At 39.4% G+C, this 21,540-nt stretch overlaps 1 protein-coding gene across 9 annotated transcripts in view; it reads left to right on the top strand.

Moving 5' to 3' along the window:
- LOC112047001 (transcriptional activator protein Pur-alpha) overlaps positions 1 to 18,829 on the top strand; it is a 29,165-nt gene extending 10,336 nt beyond the window's left edge. For 5 of the 9 annotated variants that reach the window (XM_024083883.2, XM_052889381.1, XM_052889386.1 and 2 more), the window contains exons 2-9: positions 5,307 to 5,354; positions 8,599 to 8,711; positions 11,421 to 11,585; positions 12,147 to 12,325; positions 13,114 to 13,237; positions 16,971 to 17,099; positions 17,802 to 17,867; positions 18,655 to 18,829. In XM_024083883.2, coding sequence (XP_023939651.1) covers positions 5,307 to 5,354; positions 8,599 to 8,711; positions 11,421 to 11,585; positions 12,147 to 12,325; positions 13,114 to 13,237; positions 16,971 to 17,099; positions 17,802 to 17,867; positions 18,655 to 18,684 — 854 coding nt within the window. In that variant the 3' untranslated portion in view covers positions 18,685 to 18,829. The remainder of the gene's footprint in view (positions 1 to 5,306; positions 5,355 to 8,598; positions 8,712 to 11,420; positions 11,586 to 12,146; positions 12,326 to 13,113; positions 13,238 to 16,970; positions 17,100 to 17,801; positions 17,868 to 18,654) is intronic. The other 4 variants (XM_024083886.2, XM_052889384.1, XM_052889383.1 and 1 more) reach the window with 3 other exon arrangements.
- The last annotated feature ends 2,711 nt before the right edge of the window (positions 18,830 to 21,540 follow it).

The following is a 21,540-nucleotide window of genomic DNA, read 5'->3' as shown; positions in this document are numbered from 1 at the left end:
GGCTGTCGATCAGGGTATGCACCCATCATCATCATCAGCCTCCTCTCAGAATGAAAGGGGTTAGGCTAATAGTCTACAACTCAGGCCCAAAGCGGATTGGCTTCCCACACGTAGAGAATTAAGAAAATTCTCAGGTATGCAGATTTCCTCACGATGTTTTTCCTTTACCGTTTGAGACACGTGGATAATAGTAGACTAACCGTTCTGAGAAAATTTGCCCTTGATAAGCATTAATAAATTTACCTATCCTACAAAAATATGTATCTAATATGCCTATTGCCTGTACTGTTTTTTTTATTTGTTTATTTGCGGATCGAGTAAATATTCAAATGTTGTTATGTCTAATTTACTTGTATAATTTTAATTTTACAAATTTAAAATATTTTTAACAACAATTCTAACCGCTTCATAAAACACAAACATGTAACAAGTATTACTGCAAAAATAACTTCGATATCAGGAATTTATCATACCTCGTTGACTAGGTAACCAGACTAGCGTGTCTAGACCACTGAGGCAATTAACTAATTTGAATAAATAGTTAATAGAACTAAATTAGCCATCGTTTTAACGGCATAGGAACACCTGCCTAATGCCTGTGTAACCATTTCCTGTCTACTTTTATCTGTTTTTGTGTTATTCGATCTAGAATAAACCTTGGTGAACTTGGAATATAATCGAAATTACGACATAAGTAGGTAGCACTAGGTATAGTCAAGAGAATATTGTTATGCTAATATAAGATTTTATTTTATACTCGTAAAATGTAGATGGTTGCGAAGATGCCCGTTATGCGTTTCTAAATATTTTTTTATTTTATTTATTTTATTTACGGAGTTTACTCCTCGTTGTTGCCCTCGTAGCCTGTTGTTTTTGCCGCCTGGGTTATGGATGCACCATAACCCAGAGGTAACTCCATTGAAGGGGGGAGTGGGCTAACTTTAGCAGTTAATTTATTTCGAAATTTCTCTCCTGTTAGTCGGTCCCTCAGGATCGTGACAACCCCATAGCGACTAATGTATGTGATGCTCCTCCACTCCTTGACCGTTTGAACGGCATCAAAATACAACATTTAATCTTAATTTCCCGACCCGTTTCCGATATCTCAAAATTTATGTGTATTAAATTATAATAAATATACATCAAGAATTTCTCGTTTGAATATATTAGACGGATACGCGTGCCTTAAACTGGTCGGCGGGTTTAAATTCTGCCGTGGATTGTGATGTGCTTCGATTAGTTAGTTTTACGCGGAATTCAGTAAAACACGAAAGGAAAATAGAAGAACAACGTGGTATTTTGATGGATACAGCCTACTGCTGGATCACATCATGCTAGTTTTATTATAAACTTATTTTAAGTAATTATCGTCTTCTTCTTTTTTCTTTGTGATGTTTCTTACATAACATAACATTGAAAATTTTGAAAAGTCCCCGAATGTCATTCGACCCCACTCGAGGACCTATATTTGCAGACTTCGGTACTTCGCCACTTTCAACCTCCACAACTTTTTAATCGCTTCATCCGTTCGGCAGTTACGGTGTCACAGACGGACAGACACGTCAAACTTATAACACCCCTTTTTTTGCGTCGGGGGTTCAAAATAATTCATAGCACGCTGCTTCTATGCGGGTGCGACGCATAGGAGCAGCGTAGGTTTAAGTTCCATGTCACCTCTCATATAAGGATCGTTAAAATAGAGTGATAATGAATCTAATGCTGAGACTCTTGCCAGCTCTCCACTGTAGGACCAGCCTCGCGAATTCGATAGTAGAGTACAACAAACAGACATACATGACGTGTCTTTTTACATGTAAAATTACTCGTAATGAATTTGATAACGTCTCTGCCGGCCGGTGGCTTACAAGGCTACAGCAGTAAATTCTTTTATTAGACGCTTTTCGCGATTTAGATGAGCGAAATGCTGGACGCGTATCAACATACTAGCTGACGCCGCGCGCTATCACCCGCGTGGTTCCCGTTCCAGTAGAAATACGGGGATAATATATAGCCTTCCTCGATAAATGGGGTATCTAACACTGAAATAATTTATCAAATCGGACCACTAGTTCCCGAGATTAGCGCGTTCAAGCAAACAAACAAACTCTTCAGTTTTATAGTATGAGTATAGATTTGTGATCATGACTTGTGGATCGACCACCCGATAGTGATACAGCCAAAGTTTGTCAGCGGACGGTCTTACTTTAGGTAGTGCCACACGTCACAATATACTCAGGATAATACCATAGATGCGTGATAGCCCAGTGGATATGACCTCTGCCTCCAATTCCGGAGAATGAGGGTTCGAGTCCAGTCCGGGCATGCACCTTCAACTTTTCACTTACTGTGTAAAGTGTGTGTAATTTAAGAAATTAAGTATCACGTGTTAAACGGTAAAGGAAAAAAACATCGCGAGGAAACCTGCATTCCTCAGATTTTTTTTAATCCGTGTGTGTGAAGTCTGCCAAACCGTATTGGGCCAACGTGGTGGACTATTAGCTTAATTCCTCCCATTCTGAGAAAAGACTCGTGCTCAACAGTGAGCTGCATATGGATTGTTGATGGTTATGGTGTGTACGCTGAGTAAGGTACATATTTAGCACATAGTCCACACATATAGAGTACACATGATGACAGCAAGCACTAGACACAAAACGCGCGGATTCGGGTCAGTGTGTGTCGACACGGCTGACCGCACCGCGCGTCGCCGGCTCGGGTTGCGCCTCGGATACACCTCGAAACTGTGGCGTGCACAAGGTCCCAACTAGGGTAAACATATATAAAGTATCATAATCATCATCATCCACTGCTGGACATAGGTCTTCATTTAACTTCATACTTAAATTATTTGAACAAAGCTTGGTACTGCATTGAAACAGCATAGAGGCTCTATATCCCCTCTCCTTTATGATGTGAGGTCAGTGGCGCTAACATACCAACCAGCTAATGTCAGCAACTAACGATCATGATGTCATGCACATCGCGACCCACACACGATCAGTTTTTCAAGCTGTTAGCGCTGCATGCATGCGAGATTACTTGATCGTCAGATAACAGATTAACGAGATAACCAATGGCGGCACACCCGGACATACCAACTATTTCTTTAATTGCGTTGGTACGAAAGAGACTGGACTGGGGTAACTCCGATGCCATTGGTCGTAATTTTGTCTTTATTTCTCTTCACTGGTCGCATCTGTAGTGGACCGTTAAAATGGATAATGACGACAAGTCGAAGTTAAACCTTTATATATTGAGTCTTTATTCGGAAACGTGAGCCCTAAGTTTCAATTACAACAGATGAGTGCGCGGCAGTTAGGGGTGGATGTCGAGGCGAGCAAATGGCCTTATTTGCCTAACTGGCTGCCTGTCGGCCTCGCGTGCCCGGCGTAATCTGCTTGGGAGCAGTTTGCCTCTACTGCGAACCCTTAACGCTTCAGTGCTATCACAATCGGTAAACGTATTGTGATGAGATACTCATAGATGTCTAAAAGTCTATGAATTTTTTCAAGTACGGATGTCGGATAGTAATCATTATCAATCTACTTGGTCTACAGCAGACTACTTGTCTTGTGTTATTATAGATAGATATCACCGGCGAAGACTCCATACAGGCCGATTCTCGCCGGTTTACCTTTTAAAAATCCACACATAATCATCATCATTATCAACCCATATTCATAGCTGAGCTCGAGTCTCCTCTCAGAATGAGAGGGGTTAGGCCAATAGTCCACCACGCTGGTCCAATGCGGATTGGCAGACTTCACATACGCAGAGAATTAAGAAAATTCTCAGGTTTGCATGTTTATTCTTTACCGTTTGAGACTGATATTTAATTTCTTAAAATGCACACAACTGAAAAGTTGGAGGTGCATGCCCCGAATCGGATTCGAACCTACACCCTCCGGAATCGGTAGCGGCGGTCATATCCACTGGGCTATCACTACACATTTAAGAATAAAGTTACTATTTCATATTTTATAGAATCTAAAGTTTTTAGAAATTACAACAATTAGAAGTATTATTTTCATCATGCTTTTTTTTTAAATTTTGCCCCAAAACAACTGACACTTAGAAAACATAACCCAAGATGGGTTATGTTTTCTAAAGGATGGGTTATGTAGTCTGTAAAAAGAGTTAATTACGTAATTTTGTAACAAATTTATGTTTTGTTTAGTTTTTGAATTAAATAAATAACTTGTTTCAAAAGATATTGAAAAGAACCGCAAAAATAGTCAAATCAAAATATGTGTAAGTTATTGTGTATTTCGCATCATAGCAGTTTTAAGAGGGAAACTTAGTTTTTTTCTGTTGATATCAATTTTCTTACAATGAAAATGTATGATAGTCGTTAGTCGTTACCAATGGCCAGGTTTTGTAACACGGGAGCAGCGTTTGCGTGCTGGGTATTGGTATTGCGAGGTGCGATTTCACTCGTCTTTTTTAAGCTACCTAATTAGTTCACTCGTCGATGTAATGTTTAAATTATAAATGTATGAAGATAACACCCGATGGAGATATTGCTTTTCGTCTAACTTACAGTACTCGTAGAATATCTGAATTCCGAATTAGAAACGATATACGACGTACATTGCAACTTCATTGAGTGATCCAGTAATACTTCGCAGATTTACATTGGCTAGTTGACACTTTTTTTGTTAAATGTTCTTAAAATTTTAGTTTTAAGTATGTTTTTGACAATATAAGCCAAAAGGCCTGTCGGCCATGATGGTCCATATTTCAACTGTTTTATGACGTCACTATAACAAATCCCTTAGAAACAGAGCGTTTGACAATAATAATATATAGTTAACAATTAGTTTGACGTTTAATACATCAAGTGTGTTAGTGACGTCACAAAATGGACAACAGCGTTTTTGACGTTTGGAAAATTTGAAAAAATACGTGATAATTAAATTAAGTTTTCTAAGAAATCCTTAACTTTTATATTAATTGATATTAATAAAAGTTCTGAGAACTTTATTCCACTAAATTTATATTGTTTATAATAAATTTGATATGACCAACTACCCTATACTATTACTATAAGTAATCAGTTGTAGTTCGTGACACATAAGAACATAGTAGAATATGATGTCGTCTTTTAAAAGAGCAACTGTTAAATATCTTGATGTCAGTGTCTAATTCCATCAAATTAAAAAAAAAACTACAGTTAAGTTATGTAAAATAATAAAAACAAAACACTTCTTATGTATGAGAAACCGCAATTGTTTTATTTTAAACCTCTTTTCCGTATGTATATCTTTTCCAACTTAACGAAGTAATTGTTTGATTTTTTTTTTCAGAATATCATGGTCAAGGCATGGACGCGGGTGGAAATAATTTTGACTCCGGTAAGATGTTATGATTAAATTAAAATAATTTAAGTCTGGATTGTAGTTTCGATATGATCCTTTCATTGTAGTTTCGATGTTCGATTCCCACACTAAATAATTTATATAAACAATAATTACAACACAGAACATTGCACCAAATCACTAACGTGGCTGGCAGCATGTCGGTGTCTACGCTACCTAACAAACAACTCAGCACAAGTAATCAAAAACCCTCTTATTTATACCAACACTGATACCTCCCCTCCACAATAACAAATAATGAATTTTAATACCACCTATAATCTTGACCCATTATCATTAACTGCCTCTTTCCAGTGGTTAGTCTTTATAGCTTTGTATCACGAGATCCTAGTTTCAAACCCCGGGTCGGGCTACCACCGAGCGTTTCTTCCAAAAATTTTTTGATGCCGCGTAGAAACCGCTAGAGGAATCCGTAGAATAAACTTGTACAAATTCCAAGTCCGCTTTCGTATTACTGCATCGTCACTTTACAACAGACTGCCTAAAGGCAAATTTCAATGTTTTCATACTGTGACTATCGCGTAACCGTAAATGCAAATTTGTAAGGAATTGAAACAGTTGTGCAGTAGTGCCACTAGATGGCGGTTTTTAATCCCTTAGGTCAAGGCTAACTTCAAACTAGTTATTGAATGAAAAAAAACCAATAATAAATCCATACAATAGTCGGGAGGCACTGTCGGCAGGTGTCGACACTAAAGTGACCGTAATTAGAAATCGCGATCGGTTACATCAACGCATTGTCACGCACCGCCGCCTTCTCTTTGGTTGGCTGGCGGGCCGATTTAGTGCCATCGATATCCATACTTCTATATTATATCCTACTACTCGCTATTACTGAACCCATTTGTCTGAAATTTGGAATAGAAATAGATCTTACTCATGGATTAACACATAGGCTACTTTTAACCCTGGAAAAATCTAAATTCCACGCGGACGAAGTCGTGGGCGTCCGCTATAAATGCAAAAAAAATTCTCTGTCCGTTGCCTTTTCACTACTTACGGTTAAACTACTGAACTGATTTGGATGAAATTTGTTATAGAGATAAATTGGACTTTGGAGCAGAACATAGGATACTTTTCATATTGGGAAAAATTGCCGCAGGATAAAAAAAATTAGACTTTATAGTACAAATATACTTTATAGGCTTTGGAAGATAACAGGTTTCCAAGGATCCAGATCCTCTATTGTCCAAGTTTAAAATGTACAGCTTGTGCGCATTAACTTGACACCTGACTACCAAATACAACCGAACACAATACAAACATCATTCGATCCAGGTGTCAGTTAATTCATACTTACCTATGGCAGAAGTATGGACTGACTAACTTTGAGGTTTAGTAAAATGAGTCATGCTTTTCAAAAAGCCGCCTATGATACCTACACATCTAAATCATACAAGTGTAGGTTTTCATATAAAGTATAGCCTATTAATATCAATTATTACGGGCGTCCAGCGGGCGGCGGGGCGCGCGGGGTGCGCGGGGCGTCCGAGTGTCGCTAGCAGGTGTAAGAAGCATGTTAATCGATACCGTCTCTACGACACCGCTAATTACAGCTGATGACACTAATAATTGATATAAGACGGCTCTCTGGTCGACGCCACCAGATGAAAAGAAAGAAAAGAGCGTTATTTATAAGCTTTGCTACATATCACAATATTACAAATCAGATATCTAACAAGAAAGAACAAAGTAAAACTTAAAATTAAGCTAAGCTACAAAAAATATATAAAAAGACAATAAAAACAGCGCACTCACCAAATAAAGGTCTCCCACTCAGCAGAAATGTAGAGATCCGCAGAAGAACCAGAGTTACTTAGCCTAACGAGTCGCGAAGCTGATGTGGCAATGGGAAGGCCACATAGTTCGAAGAGCCGATGGACGTTGGGGTCCAAGGTGCTGAAATGGCGACCCCGCACCGGAAAGCGCAGTATTGGTCGACCCCCCACTAGGTGGATCGAGGAAATCAAGCGGGTTGCATGCAAGCCGCTGGATACTGGCGGCTCGAGATCGTTTTGTTTGGAAGTCAATGCAAGAGGCTTATGTCCAGCAGTGGACGTCCATCGGCTCTTAATGATGATGATGATGACGACTGATCATTCATCATTGATGAGACTCAAGTTGCATCAGCCAATCCAGCAGTAGTACTAGTCGATTACCTGTGATTTGTGATATGGCCTAGGAAAGGCCTTACATCTAGGCAATGCTATGTACCTATGCAGCATTGATTTTCAGTTAGGACCTTAAAGCAGGTGTCGTCATGTTCCCATACCCAGTCCAACAACCAAATTCATCTTTAGCTACCCATTTTCGGCTCACTGTTGAGCAGGAGTCTCCTCTCAGAATTAGAGGGATTAGGCTTATAGTCCACCGCGCTGGCTCAATGCGGATTGACAGACTTCACACACGCAGAGAATTAAGAAAATTCTCAGGTATGCAGGTTTCCTCACGATGTTTTCCTTCATCGTTCGAGACGCGTTATGTTTAATTTCTTAAAATGCACATAACTGAAAATTTGAACCTACGCCCTCAGAATCGAAGGCAGAGGTTATATCCACTGGGCTATTACAACCAAATTAATCAATTTACACAAAAATCAACCAAATGAATCAAAGCTAATGAAACAAGATGCTGTTTACGGTGTGCCGGTCTCAGCAGTGTCTATCGGAGAGAAACTTCATTAGTCATGAGTCGTGAACAGCGCTACTCGCTGGGTTTGTGGCATGCATTCATATGAAGCCCCCTGTAGCGCTGCAATTAAACTCAGAAAGTTCAAGGTTCGATTTCTGGCTGCTAAACTATTTTAATGACCAACCCACTCCTAGGACATGATAGTTTGTCATTAATATGGTTTTCGAGCCCAGTGTCCCGGTGGATATGACCTCTGCCTCCGATTCTGGAGAGTGTGGGTTCGAATCCGGTCTGGGGCATGCACCTCCAACTTTTCAGTTGTGTGCATTTTAGGAAATTAAATATCAAGTGTCTCAAACGGTGAAGGAAAACATCGTGAGAAAACCTGTATGCCTGAGAATTTTCTTAATTCTCTGCGTGTGTAAAGTTTGCCAATCTGCATTGGGCCCGCGTGGTGGTAAACCCCTCATGAAAGGAGACTCGAGCTCAGTACTGAGCCGAATATGACCACGCGGGTGGAACCGCATGGCGTTTGCTGGTTATTTAATAAAGTTGATGTCCTTGCTTCAAAGTGAGCGTTGTGTTGCAGGTCAACAGCCACAGGAGCAGGAGCTGGCGACGAAGATGCTGCAGATACAGTCAAAGAGGTTCTACCTCGACGTGAAGCAGAACCGGAGGGGGAGGTTCATCAAAGTTGCGGAGGTAAGCCTGAGAGAAAGCCTGGAGGGGGGGAGGGTGGCGTTTTCAATTTACTTGTACCGCTTCCATCTTAGACTGCATAGATAGTCGTTTAATGTTAAAGATCACAGTCGAAGCACCATTCTGTATTCTGTGGCAATTTTTTCGTAGGAAAAAGATACTGAAATCTTTGAATACAATGGGATAACTGACTAATAACTGAGAAATTTTATAATTACTAGCGGACGCGCGAATTTTAGTACTTAAAGGGGTACAATTTTGCATAACTCTAATCGTTCATGCAGCGCAGGGAACGGAAGCGCAGTTCATCATCATCATCGGAACAGTTTATCATTGTTTAGACACATTTTTCATTGCGGCTTCGCTCCCATTGGTCGTAGCATGGTGTTATATCTATATTTCTATAGATATAACACCATGCTACAAGAATTTTTTCTTCTTCCTTTTTTTTAAAAAAAAAAAAACAAAACCTCTTCGCTCGATTAGTACCTCCCGTGGTAATATGCGGATAAAATATAGCCTATGACACAAATAAATAATATTACTTGTTGTGGTGAAGAATTAACAAAATATATTCAGTGCATCCAGGGATAACCCCGTATAGGAAAATATAAAAAATTAAAAAACTATATAATACGTATAAATAATTAATTTCCTTTCCCAAGAAATAACATTATTGGGTATGGAACGTCACATGGAAAATTTGTCTAAAAGACAATTTTCACACGCTTTTCATCAGTCGTCGGGGTGGCGCTCGATGTTTTCCAATTTCCTGCAACAAGGCGCGCCGAAGCCTTTTTATTGTCAGGCGCTGCTCACAATACAGGCAGAATTGATTTTTTGCTTCTCATTAGTGTGGTCGCTGACATTCTGTACCGAATGTTTCATCATTATCCACCAGGGCAGGCTTCCTTTCTTACGAGTAGGATAGGATATAAGCTTGAAAACTTGGAGGTGCATGGCCAGACCGGATTCGATTTTACGCCCTCTGAATCGACGGTAGAGATCATATTCACTGGGCTATCACATTGAACAGTATGATTATGAATAAATATTTTGTACCTGGGCCCAAGGATCAAGAGTTTTATTTTTTAAAGTAAATTACCAAATCTTTAGTTTAATCTTTGTGGGATATTAGATAATTTAAATATCGCTAATGCCGTTTCATATTCGCCGATCGGTCGGTATCGCTTTATGTAACGCGACGATAAGGCGCCGATGTAACTGATACTATGATAGCCGCTCGGTTGTATCGCAACCGATTGTCGCGAGATATCGTAGGCCGAGAGCCCACTGTGCTATCTACCTTATAAGAAAATCTTTTATAATTCCACATATTAAATGTTTTCTTATTTAATTTCTACTTTTTTATAGATATAATAATTTACTATAAACACATTTATGCTTTTGAAATAATCTTAATTACTATTATTATCGGCTTATTTTAGGCTCCTGTCCTCTGTAGATCTTGGAGTATTTGACCTCATCACGCCGCTTTTTAGAGTGACTTTATTGGGATCTCATTACTATCAAAAGTTAACAGCTTAATGTGTTGCCAACGGTTTAGTTCCTAATTCCTCATACGCAGAGATATGGAATGCCCTTCAAGCTTCCGTTTTCTCTACAAAATGAATGAATAGGTAACTTCTAGGCACGAGTGTTGCACCATAGACTGTAATATAGTTTACTATCTGATGTGATTGCATCAAGAGTTAAGTTATAATTAAGGTAGGTGCGATGTAACAATTTCAACTGCCAAATGCGGGCTGTTATTGAGAATTTTCGGTAAGATTATGAAATGTTATGTATTTTCATTAAGTTTAGAAATATTAAAGTATTTATCGCAAAAATTACTGTAATAATTTAAGAATTTAATTTATTTGTTCAGTTTATTCAATTAATTGTGCTTTGTCTATATATCCACATGTAGTCACACAGCTGTGTTCTGTCATTGGCTCTTGGCCTACTCGCGCTACCGACCTCAGCTGCTATCATAAGTTGGTATCGCAACTCGCGTGTAGTATTGAACAACAACTAATTGCTCCGTGTAGTTACTGAGCTATCAGAGCGATCAATGACTGACGGCGTAACCAAAGCGTCAGGTGTGATGTCCATGTTGTCGGAGTATTCATTAGCACGACACGCAACTCTCCATGGGTCAACATTGAGAAGACTAACATTTGTTGACCTCCTTATTAATATTTCTTTATCTATATGTATAGATCTTTTTGTCACATCTGAGTCTTACTTGGATACAACAGATTTTCACACATTAATATTATAAAGAGCTAAAGTTTGACGAATTGTAGCGGTAATTTCTGGATCTAGAGAACCGATTTTGAAAATACTTTTACCCACGAGAAAGCCACGTTATATAAGTGTCACAGGCTATATTTTATCCCCGTATTCTCACGGGAAAGGGAACTACGACTAAATATTCCTTTTCAATCGATTTGCTCCTTCTCTTGAAGTTATTGTTCAACGCAAACAAAATGCGAATAAATATAATATAAATGATGATAACATGTTGTTTGCCAGTAAACTATAGCTTGGCAAGTTCGTTGAAGACACTCCCATGATATGCGGGCGACGGGGGAGGGGTATGAAGTCGTGCCCGCGGGGCATCGTTACTCTCCTCCCGGCCCGGCACGTGCGATATGGCTGTGATGAGATCGATGAGACTGTGTGCTGAGGGTGGGGGTCGTGTTGCAGATCGGCGCGGACGGGCGGCGCAGCCAGATCTTCCTGGCGATGTCGACGGCGGCGGAGTTCCGCGACCACCTGTCCACCTTCAGCGACTTCTACTCGTCGCTGGGCCCGCCCAACCCCGACAACGTGCCCGACGACGGCAAGCTCAAGTCGGAGATGATGCTCAAGGTAGGGGTCATGTCTGCAGCTAGGGGTCTGGAGTTGGGTTTCATCACTCATGGATGAATATTTTTTTGAAAATATAAATAATATTCAAAATACTATATGATACAAACTTCGATTTTTGCTGTCTCATAACAGTAGAAATCTGTCTTCAGAGCCGGTATTAGAGTTGCTACAAATAGACCAACTTGACGGTTTGAAAGTGCTTATAAACTTCTTCATATACACATATTTGACAGCCGATGGACATTCACTATCAAACACTGTCCGCACCAAGTGTTATCGCCGCGTTGCAACGACTTGCGGTACGGACGGCTTCACTGTGCTCGTGGCGTTCAAGCCGTCCACATCTCTTGTTGTGTAATTTTTTATGGGTTACTTGGGATAGACGGGGAGAGTGACTTGAGTGGAAAAGGGGAGTTTTAGATATCTGTCAAAGGCACCTTTAACCCTACACACATCGTTCACAAGTGCGTGACTTCACTCAAGGTCATTCTCTGCCATTCTAGGGTCTTATTTTGGTTATAGTTTTCACAATTTGATATTCAATAAATGTCGATGCTCCAGGACAACCGCCGCTACTACCTGGACCTGAAGGAGAACTCCCGCGGGCGCTTCCTCCGCGTGTCGCAGACGATCACGCGTGGCGGGCCGCGGTCCCAGGTGGCGCTGCCGGCGCAGGGCATGATCGAGTTCCGCGACGCGCTCACCGACCTGCTCGACGACTTCGGCACCGACGACGGCGGGTGCGTGCTCTAGCTCCGGCTTAGCTAATTCGTTCGTAATACTGCCGATGGTCCGCGCGGGCCGGGAGGAGGGTAGCAAAGCCTCGCGCGCACCATAGATGTCAAGCTATAGATAAAAACGCCTTTTAAAAATTAAAATTTTAAGTTTTCGATTTATTAACTAATTATTATCATCGTCTATATCAATATTTTAAATGCGAAAGTAAGTCTGTTTATTTGTCTGTCTGTCAGTTATCTTTTCACGGGTAACGGCTGAACCGATCATGATCAATTATGGTAAATGGGACCTTGACCCTAAAATATAAAAATAGAAGGGGGTGAAATTGGAGTTAAAAGTTTGTAAAAGTCCCATTTTTTTAATTTTTTTCAAAAATCATAAAAAAAATACGAAATATAATGTGATTCAAGAATTTTTGAAATTCAACCCCTAAAGTGGTGAAATATGGGTTGAACGTTTACAATTGATTTTCACGCGGACGAAGGGCGTCCGCTAAGGGCGTTATCTAACAATATTATTTTTATATTACCAATAAAAAAATACTCAATCTTTTTTTTTTAGTTTTTGTAAACAGGTTTTAAAATAGTTAAAAATATAAGAAATCATATTTTTTGAATAATATTGAAAATTACTTGCGATGCGACGCTGCGTGTCGTAATGACACGAGAATGTATTCGTTTTTGAATTCTGTATTTGGTGCGGCTACGACACCGTCGTGTTCTATGCGCTCTATCTGCCTAGATCTGATCTGTGAATTGAAATAAATGAGTTTTGTGTTGTTGGTGGTCAGGTTCAAGGGCGAGCTGCCCGAGGGCCGGCACCTGCGCGTCGACAACAAGAACTTCTACTTCGACATCGGCCAGAACAACCGCGGCATCTACATGAAAGTCAGCGAGGTGGTACCATCGTTGCAAGTAATTGTGAACCACGCGCCTTACTAATGCATGCTTACTGCCCCTCACCCACTCCCCACCGCCCACCACAGCGCTGCGCGAGCGAACGTTGACTTTACCATCATCATCATCAGCGTATTTGAATGGTGCCATCATCAGCTGGTACAAGGCTACCTCAGTCCCAAGCTATGGCCTTAATAGCTCAATGGAATAAGGGTCGGACTCTCCACAGAGAGGTCGCGGTTCGATCCTTAACACAGTCTTTTCTGACTAGTAGGAAGGAAATGGAAATATTGATCATTATTTAAAAGGTGTGGGAAATATTCTTTAAAAAAAATGTCTACCATACTTATCTTCGGGTAATGAGGTATATGAGGTATGCGTGGCTATCGCAGTCTACCCTAGGCAAACGTACCGCCACGCGATTTAGCGTTCCGGTACGATGTCGTGTAGAAATCGAAAGGAGTGTCAATTTCATCCTACTCCTAACAAGTTTAAAGCCTGCAATATCTTAGTTTGCAATGTCAGATGAGATTATAGTCAAGAGCTAACTTGTAAAGCATGAAAAAAAAAAATAAAAAAACGTCTCTTGTATTTAAACCGCATAAAATCATCGGTAACTTTCGTGACACGCAGCGGAATTTTACGTCACTAACCTTTATGTTTCAACCCGCACGCTTCTTATTTTTGTTTTCTTCTTGTCCAGTTTTTATGTTTATTTTAAATACGTTATTTATTATTATCCACAAAAAACGACAATTCCAAGTGATAACAAAACCGACGATAAGAACTGACGCAGACAGAAAACATTTACGACGCGTTCTCTAAACTATTACATTTCATGAATTTTGTCATATACTCAGAGGCACAATTATCCGCCCACTTTAATATGCGTGAGTATACTAAAATGATCGGATAATTGTGCCTCGTGAGTATAGTTAGGTTTGGTTACCGCTTGGATTTGTAAGATTTTCAAGGATCATGCCGAAATGAATCTATTATTCATAGTTCATGCACAGAATAGAGAATGATCCAGAATGAGTTCAAGTCGCGCTATGAAGTCGGTGAAACGCATAAACAAATCAAGCGCGCGTCTTTTTGACATTCTCATAATGTTGCCATCTGAAAACCTTTTTCATAATTTTTTCTAAAAATGTATACGAAATATTTATGAAATAAAATTTAATTTTGTTCGAATCTCCAATTATTATGCATGTATATAATTTTTTTTATGTCAGATTACAAAATGACGATGAATAATAGATGTTGATTATGAAATTATTAAACAATGTTGGGATATAAGGAAGACTTTTAAGTGTGGCTGGGTGTTTGAATTTTAGGGAGAATATTTTGAATTTAAACTAGCAACACCGGATGATTCTCTGAAGGTTTAGTATTTCAAGATTTGACACTGACAACAATTACATAAAATAATATCAAAATAGACTAACAATCAATATTTGCCATGAAAAGATACTCCATCTTCTTTCTTTTGTTTTTGTGAACATAAGACGCCATTTGTCTTAAATAATATTGGAAATTACTTATGCGACGCTCAGTGTACTGACTCGAGAATGTATTCGTTTTTGAATTTGTATTTGGATTGGCTGCTTCGCTGTCGTGTTGCGTGCGCTCTATCTGCATATGATTCTTTAATCGGTGAGTTCATATATTTACAGTTCATATTTATATAGAAGTTATCTAGGTATATTAGGCACATACGAACTTAAAATTATAAAATTCACATAAACTTAATTTATTGATTAATCAAAAGTTATTTTCAATATTTATAGTCGAAAAATACTGACATAAAATGACAGTGATTGCCTTAAAAACATCTTTAAAATGATTCAGAAATTTTTCATTTCTATAAAAAATTTAATAATAATACAACCGACTTCAAAAACATAAAACGTATCAACTAAACTAAAAAGCAAAAATTTTACGTTCTACATGCTGATCACTTTGTAGGCGGTGCTAAACCGGCTAAAAAACATAGACTCGAATTGAGAACCTCCTCCTTTTTTTTGAAGTCGGTTAAAATTACGCCGTGTTCGTTCTACCATGTCGTCTAGACGATCCCTCCTTTTCTCATGAGGGAATAGTGAGACTAAAAATATCGCACTAGACATATAGACAGACAAATACCAGTGATAATATCTCTCTAAAGCACAAAATGTTTTTTAAATTTCTAATTAATTTGTTTTTAGTTCGTAAGCAAATTTTAAGAAAATCTACATTAAAATTTCATTGCCATATTATAATGAATATTGAGGTCATTTACACAAAGTAACAAATGATGTATAAGACAGTCAAGCTTCGCTTTGACAGTTACGCAAGCAACCAAGATATCGGCGATAAACAGAGTTTTACTCACTTACCTATAAGTTTTGTAAATATTTTTTTATTGAATATGCTGTGTTGTCTGCTTTTCATATATTGATATTCTGCATTATACAGGGTTCTCGGGAGTGTTTCCTATAACTTCAAGATGTTTACAAGTCTGGTTATAGGAGCCGAACTTTATAATTAAAAAAAACATTTTATGTTTTCATACAAAGTAATTCAAATGATTCCGACTATCCATGTAACACACACTTATATTTACCATAGCATTTAGAAATACGTAGTCGTAGTGCTAAGACTTTTGATATCAACGAGATATTGCAAATGGCACTCCGCACTTCACTAGTAAGCTACTTCATGATATTTATCATTATCAATGAATAAGTTTGGCTAGGTCATAATATAAGGATGCGATATAATGGACGCAAGTTAAGATCTATTTCATCATCATCATCATCATTACCAACCCATATTCAGCTCACTGCAGAGCTCGCGTCTCCTCTTAGAATGAGAGGGGTTAGACCAATAGTCCACCACGCTGGCCCAATGCGGATTGGCAGACTTCACACACGCAGGGAATTAACAAAATTCTCTGGTATGCAGGTTTCCTCACGATGTTTTTCATTCACCATTTAAGACACGTCCTATTTAATTTCTTAAAATTAAGATTTTTTACTCCGAAAATGTTCATTTTAGAACACATGTTCCTTAGACATTTGTAATTATTTTTCCTTAGAGAATATAATTTGGCTGGTTACCACCCTACCGACAAAGACGTACCGGCAGGCGATTTAGCGTTCCGGTACGATGTCGTGTAGAAACCGATAGGGGTGTGGATTTTCATCCTCCTAACAAGTGAGCCCGCTTCTATCTTAGATTGCATCATCACTTACCATTAGCTGAGATTGTAATCAAGGGCTAACTAGTAAAAAAAAAAAAACCCCTTAGAATTATGGAAAATACTCCTGAGCACCCTGTATAGCACTTTAAAAAGTCAAGTAATTTTGTCTGTAATGACTCATTTATTGGTTCAGAAGGCAGAACGTATTAAAAATGTGTGTACATAAATTCAGCTCTAGTAGAAAATTTTCCCCAGATAAAACCTAATATTACTGGACCACATGCTAAAGTTGTACATTGTTCAATACCTCTTGACGAAGTGCCTCATTCATAGCCTTTATAGCTCAACGGTAAGAGCGGTCGGACTCATCACCGAGGGGTGGTGGTTCGATCCCCGCGCCGTTGGTATATTGGCGTACCCACTCCTAATACAGTCTTGACTACTTAGAGGGTTATGGGAATATAGGTCATATTAAAAAAAAAAAAGAAAGATATGGCAAATATTCTTTTTTTTTAATGTGGTGGTGTGGTGGTGATTATATACTCGACGTATACTCGGTCCTGTCAGCAGGTGAAGAGCAACTTCCGCACGGCGATCACTGTCCCCGAGAAGTGCTGGACGCGCTTCCGCGACATCCTCGCCGACTACTGCGACAAGATGAACCGCGCGCACTCCGACTCGGCCGACCACCACCAGGTAACTGCGTACAGATACGATGAGCGGCAAGAGTAAAGTGGACTTTAAATAGTACTGATTAGTAGGTCCACTTTATTTTGAAAATGATGCTCAATAAACAATGTTTATAAATATGGGTGTTAGTTTCTACGTGTCTTAGTCGTTATCATAAGAAGGAATGCCCTTGAGTTTCCTGTCTCCTTTAAATTGTATACTTTTAGACAATAATGAGTAGGCATCTTCTAGTCCAACCATTTATTCGGTTGAGGAGGTAAATGTTGAAGATTTGACTGCGAGCTAGTCAGCAGGGCAAGGCTAACTTGCACAAACAGACAAAAATAACCTCAATAATTTTGCGCTCTGCACGGAATCGCTTAATTTTTTTTTCGTGTTAACCTTCGTAAGGTTATCTTTTACTTTTCTTTTCATTGTGGCTCTGAGCATATAGGCGTTTATTTTGCCACTCCTCTTCAACCGGTAGTAAGATAAAATCTCTAGCATTTTTTCTACCAGGACTTCTAATACCAAAATAAAAATAGAGTGCACATTCCAACCATTTTCATGAAAATATCTGCCTACCTGCCTAAGCTCACTGAAGCAGTATTTAGTTTTTGTTTGATATTCATAAATTGAAGAAATAACATTTGCTTATCAGTCAAAGCATGCTAATTAAGTTATACGAGTAGGTGGGATGTAGTGTGTGACAGTCGGCGCGTGTTGCAGGGCGCGGCGGTGGCGGGGCCGTCGGGCGTCCCGCGGGCCGGCAGCGCGCAGCCCGCGAGAGACGTGGTGAGTACACGCAGCACCGGCAGCGTCGCCGCGCACGCCAGCTGCGCCACTGCCACTGTATAATATGTATGAGAACTATATATGAGATCGGCGTTGCTCCCGTGTGTGGTGATTGCTCTAATGCCAACTTTTTTGGCGTGCTTGTTTTTAAAAGTAAAGGAATATTTAAAAACGAGCAAGCCAGAAAATACATATATACTGTGTTAGTATTATCTGACCTGCAGATAGTATCTCTGCAGGTAGTCCAAGCTTCCTTCGTGCATTCTTTAGCTTTATGCCTATGTCTAGCACAGTGATAGCACTTCTTGCTACGATCCTTTTCTTTCGCTTCTATTCGCGTGTCCTCCATTGGTAATCTTAATATCTTATTACAGCTGTTTTGACTCTGTAGCTATTTGTCCAGAAGCTTTTAAAGCTCTGTAACTTTGTCCTTGAGTGTCTCGTCTAGCTGCTCCCTATCGATTGTGACGTCCATCCCCTTTACAGTGACGTCTCGAGAAGTAGTATGAAAACCCTCAATTTTTTCGTTTATTTTTAAAGCTCCTCCATTTTGCTCAAGGATAATGTACCCTTTCTTATCACAAAAAATAGAACCGCTGTAGCGCCTTTCCCTCTCCTTTCAGGTCATAGGGATCAGGGTATATTATGTCCTGTTACATTTTACAGTGTCTTTAATTATTTTGCTTTTACTTGTTTGTTTTTCAGAAATCAATCAAATTACATAATCATCTGAATTTGATATTATTTTTTATGAAATCCATTTATATCCTATAATTAAACGTTGCAGGAGCCATTCGCGGCGGGCTCGCGGATTTGATGCGACAGCGTGCCGCACTGAGCGCGCCGCGGTGCCGCGTGTACATAGCGCGCCGCCCGCGCCACACCACCCTCGGACCGTGTAAATACGTGCACCGCGGGCGGCGCTCGGCACCCTTCGACCGTGTAAATACGTGCACATCGGGCGGCGCTCGGCACCCTTCGACCGTGTAAATATGTGCACTCGCGGGCGGCGCTCGGCGGCTGACGACGCACCCGCGGACGCGCGCGGCCTGTGGCCGCACGGTGCACGGTGGAGCTCTGAAACGTTCATGCTAAAATATATTTTCAAAATTGTTGCCAAATAAATTTATAAGTCACATCGGTAAAACTCGTTGGCGCATACATAATAAACGTCAATGAAATAGATACCCTATGTATGTTAAAGTTAAAATGAGAGTACATCGGTGTAACTTATAAAAGTCTTCGTTATACACAAGCCGCACGTGAAGGATTCCTTAATACTTTTTCATTGGAATATGCCACAGTTGCATTGTCATTAACTGTATTTTAGCTTAATTTCACGAAAACTACTTTTCGAGCAAATCGAAATCAAAAACGAATCAGCCATTTTAGAACGCTAGGTTCCAAAATGGCCGATTGTTTTATTGTGTGCGTGCTGTTGTTTACCAAATTTTGATCTTCTCTACCTATAAATGTTGTTACCAATGTGTAATATTGTGCAAAAGTCAAGTATTTGTTATATAGCTCGCTCCACCGTGCAGCCGAGGCGGAGGGCGCGCGAGGTCCGCGCGAGGCGCCGACCGTCTCTGTATATGTAAAATTTAGCCACCGAAGTCACTTCGGCATAAGTCATAATATATAATTACATGTCATTTTCGTTCGTTAAGTTTCTACCCTTGTGTACCGGGGAATTGTAAGAGGTGAAAAGGTTCGGTTTTGTGCGAAATCAAACGTTTCTAGGGTTCCGAATGTACGAACGGAACCCTCGTTATCTAAAGAAGGCATCCCCGGCGGTAGTTCTGTAAAATAATGCTAAATTCGGGAGATAAATAATATAATATGCGACTAATTTAGATAGTAGGTGTACGTGTTCTTTTTTTAATTACTATAATGAATTATTTGGGTCTGTTTACATTGATGAAATGTTTTAACAGGCACGGGAGGGAGCGCCGACGGTAGAACCATTTCCCAGCTTCTCCGACACTCCTGTGTGACGACAGTAACTTACGACTTAATGTTATGACTTGAAGCCTTAGATACGAATGTGCTGGTTAAGTTGTATTATAAACTTAAATTGAAGTCGTCAATATCGGTTTACAATAAGTTGATGTACAACCTAATCGGTATAATGCAGAAATATACATTTTTCAACTTGTATAGGTTATGAAGCTTAGACTCACCACGCTCGGAATGATTCTAGCCTCGGCGCGTCTCTGGGGGAGAGAGGTGGACACCGGGTGTTTGCAGGCGCGTATTACATCTGCCGTTTGTCGATGCGCTCCGGAAGTGGAGGGAGTTTGTGGGGGAATGAAAGGAGTATTCTTGGAGAGTGCAGAAAAATTGTGGGGCTGGTGAAAATTTCTGGGGGAGTTGATAAAATTTTTGGTGGAGTGAAGAAAGTTTGTGAAAGGGGGGTGAAGAGAGATGAGAGGCAGAGTGTGTCGGCTGGCGGCGACACTCGAACGTCAGGGAGCGTACTGCTGTGATATTGTCGTAGGCGAGCGGGACGTGCCGCGGCCGATTTGTAGCTTTATATGTAACCCTCGTATGTAACTATAACTTTGCGTATACCTTTATACCCTACCTTTATTTAAGTTTCGACGTCTGACGTCATCCCGGATCAAATCCAGAACGCTCTAAGCGACTAGGTACTTTTTATAATGATTGGCGAAAAAACTCCAAGAGTTTAATTTTTGTACTTTAAACGAGACGAACGTCTGAAAAAACTTTTTGGATATTTGGTACTTGGTAATTTTGAAATTACCAAGTACCAAATAGTTGGGTTCGAAGTTGGGACTAAGTTGGTGATGCTGTAAGCAATAATCTAAAATTCAAGACTCGAAGGGCTCCTTTATTTTAAACGGAGACAAATTGTTGTCTTTAAAAGTGCACTAAATTATTATTTAGCAAATTTTGTTAAACAAAAATGTGAAATTTTGGCGAAATCAAAACAGGGGGAATAAGAAGGAATGAACAAAAAATGTCCTCGAAAGTTTATTTAGTTCACTATAAGTTTGCGGGTAGTATAAGCATAATACGTTAGTTTACTTTGATACCGACGGCGGTATCTCTAACATTAGAGCTTTAAAGGTTCTAAAACTTAAAAAAGTTTTGTATCAATTTGTGTAGTATATATAATAATTATCGTAAGCATTTTCTATTATTAATTTATAAAAAGACTACTACTGTCTATAAATTCGGATGTATGTATTTTCCACAATTGGCAATCGATTGGGGACTTCAAAATTTAAAAGACTTATAAAGTTTTATAGATGCGAGAAATTGATACACGCAAAAAAATATGTGTACATATTATGTAATATTAAGCTAACTTTAATTTCGGGGGTACTTTGGAAAAGCAGATTGAACCGTTTTTTGCTTAGACCCACCCCGCACTATCTTTACGAAAAATTCATTCGAATAATATTTTTTTTACATTCAATTCTTGTTTCGTTGATTTAAAATCGCACGAAATAAAATTTGATAAGAATATTAATTTAAGTCACGTAATGTCTACATGACAGTTTGTTTGTCGGTAAAACAGTACATAAGTATCACTTTTAAAAGTGCATTTGAACAACAATGTTTATTAAGATTTCAAAAACAAGAGTAAGTCTAATGCTGAGAAGCTGAGACGCCCGTAATTTAGTAAAGCGGTAGGCGGCCTTGTGCT

Source organism: Bicyclus anynana, chromosome 25 (genome assembly GCF_947172395.1).
Source record: "Bicyclus anynana chromosome 25, ilBicAnyn1.1, whole genome shotgun sequence".
In the NCBI taxonomy this organism is placed as follows: Eukaryota; Metazoa; Arthropoda; class Insecta; order Lepidoptera; family Nymphalidae; genus Bicyclus; species Bicyclus anynana.
The sequence above is the reverse complement of the archived record's forward strand: the minus strand, read 5'-3'. Positions and strand labels throughout refer to the sequence as shown.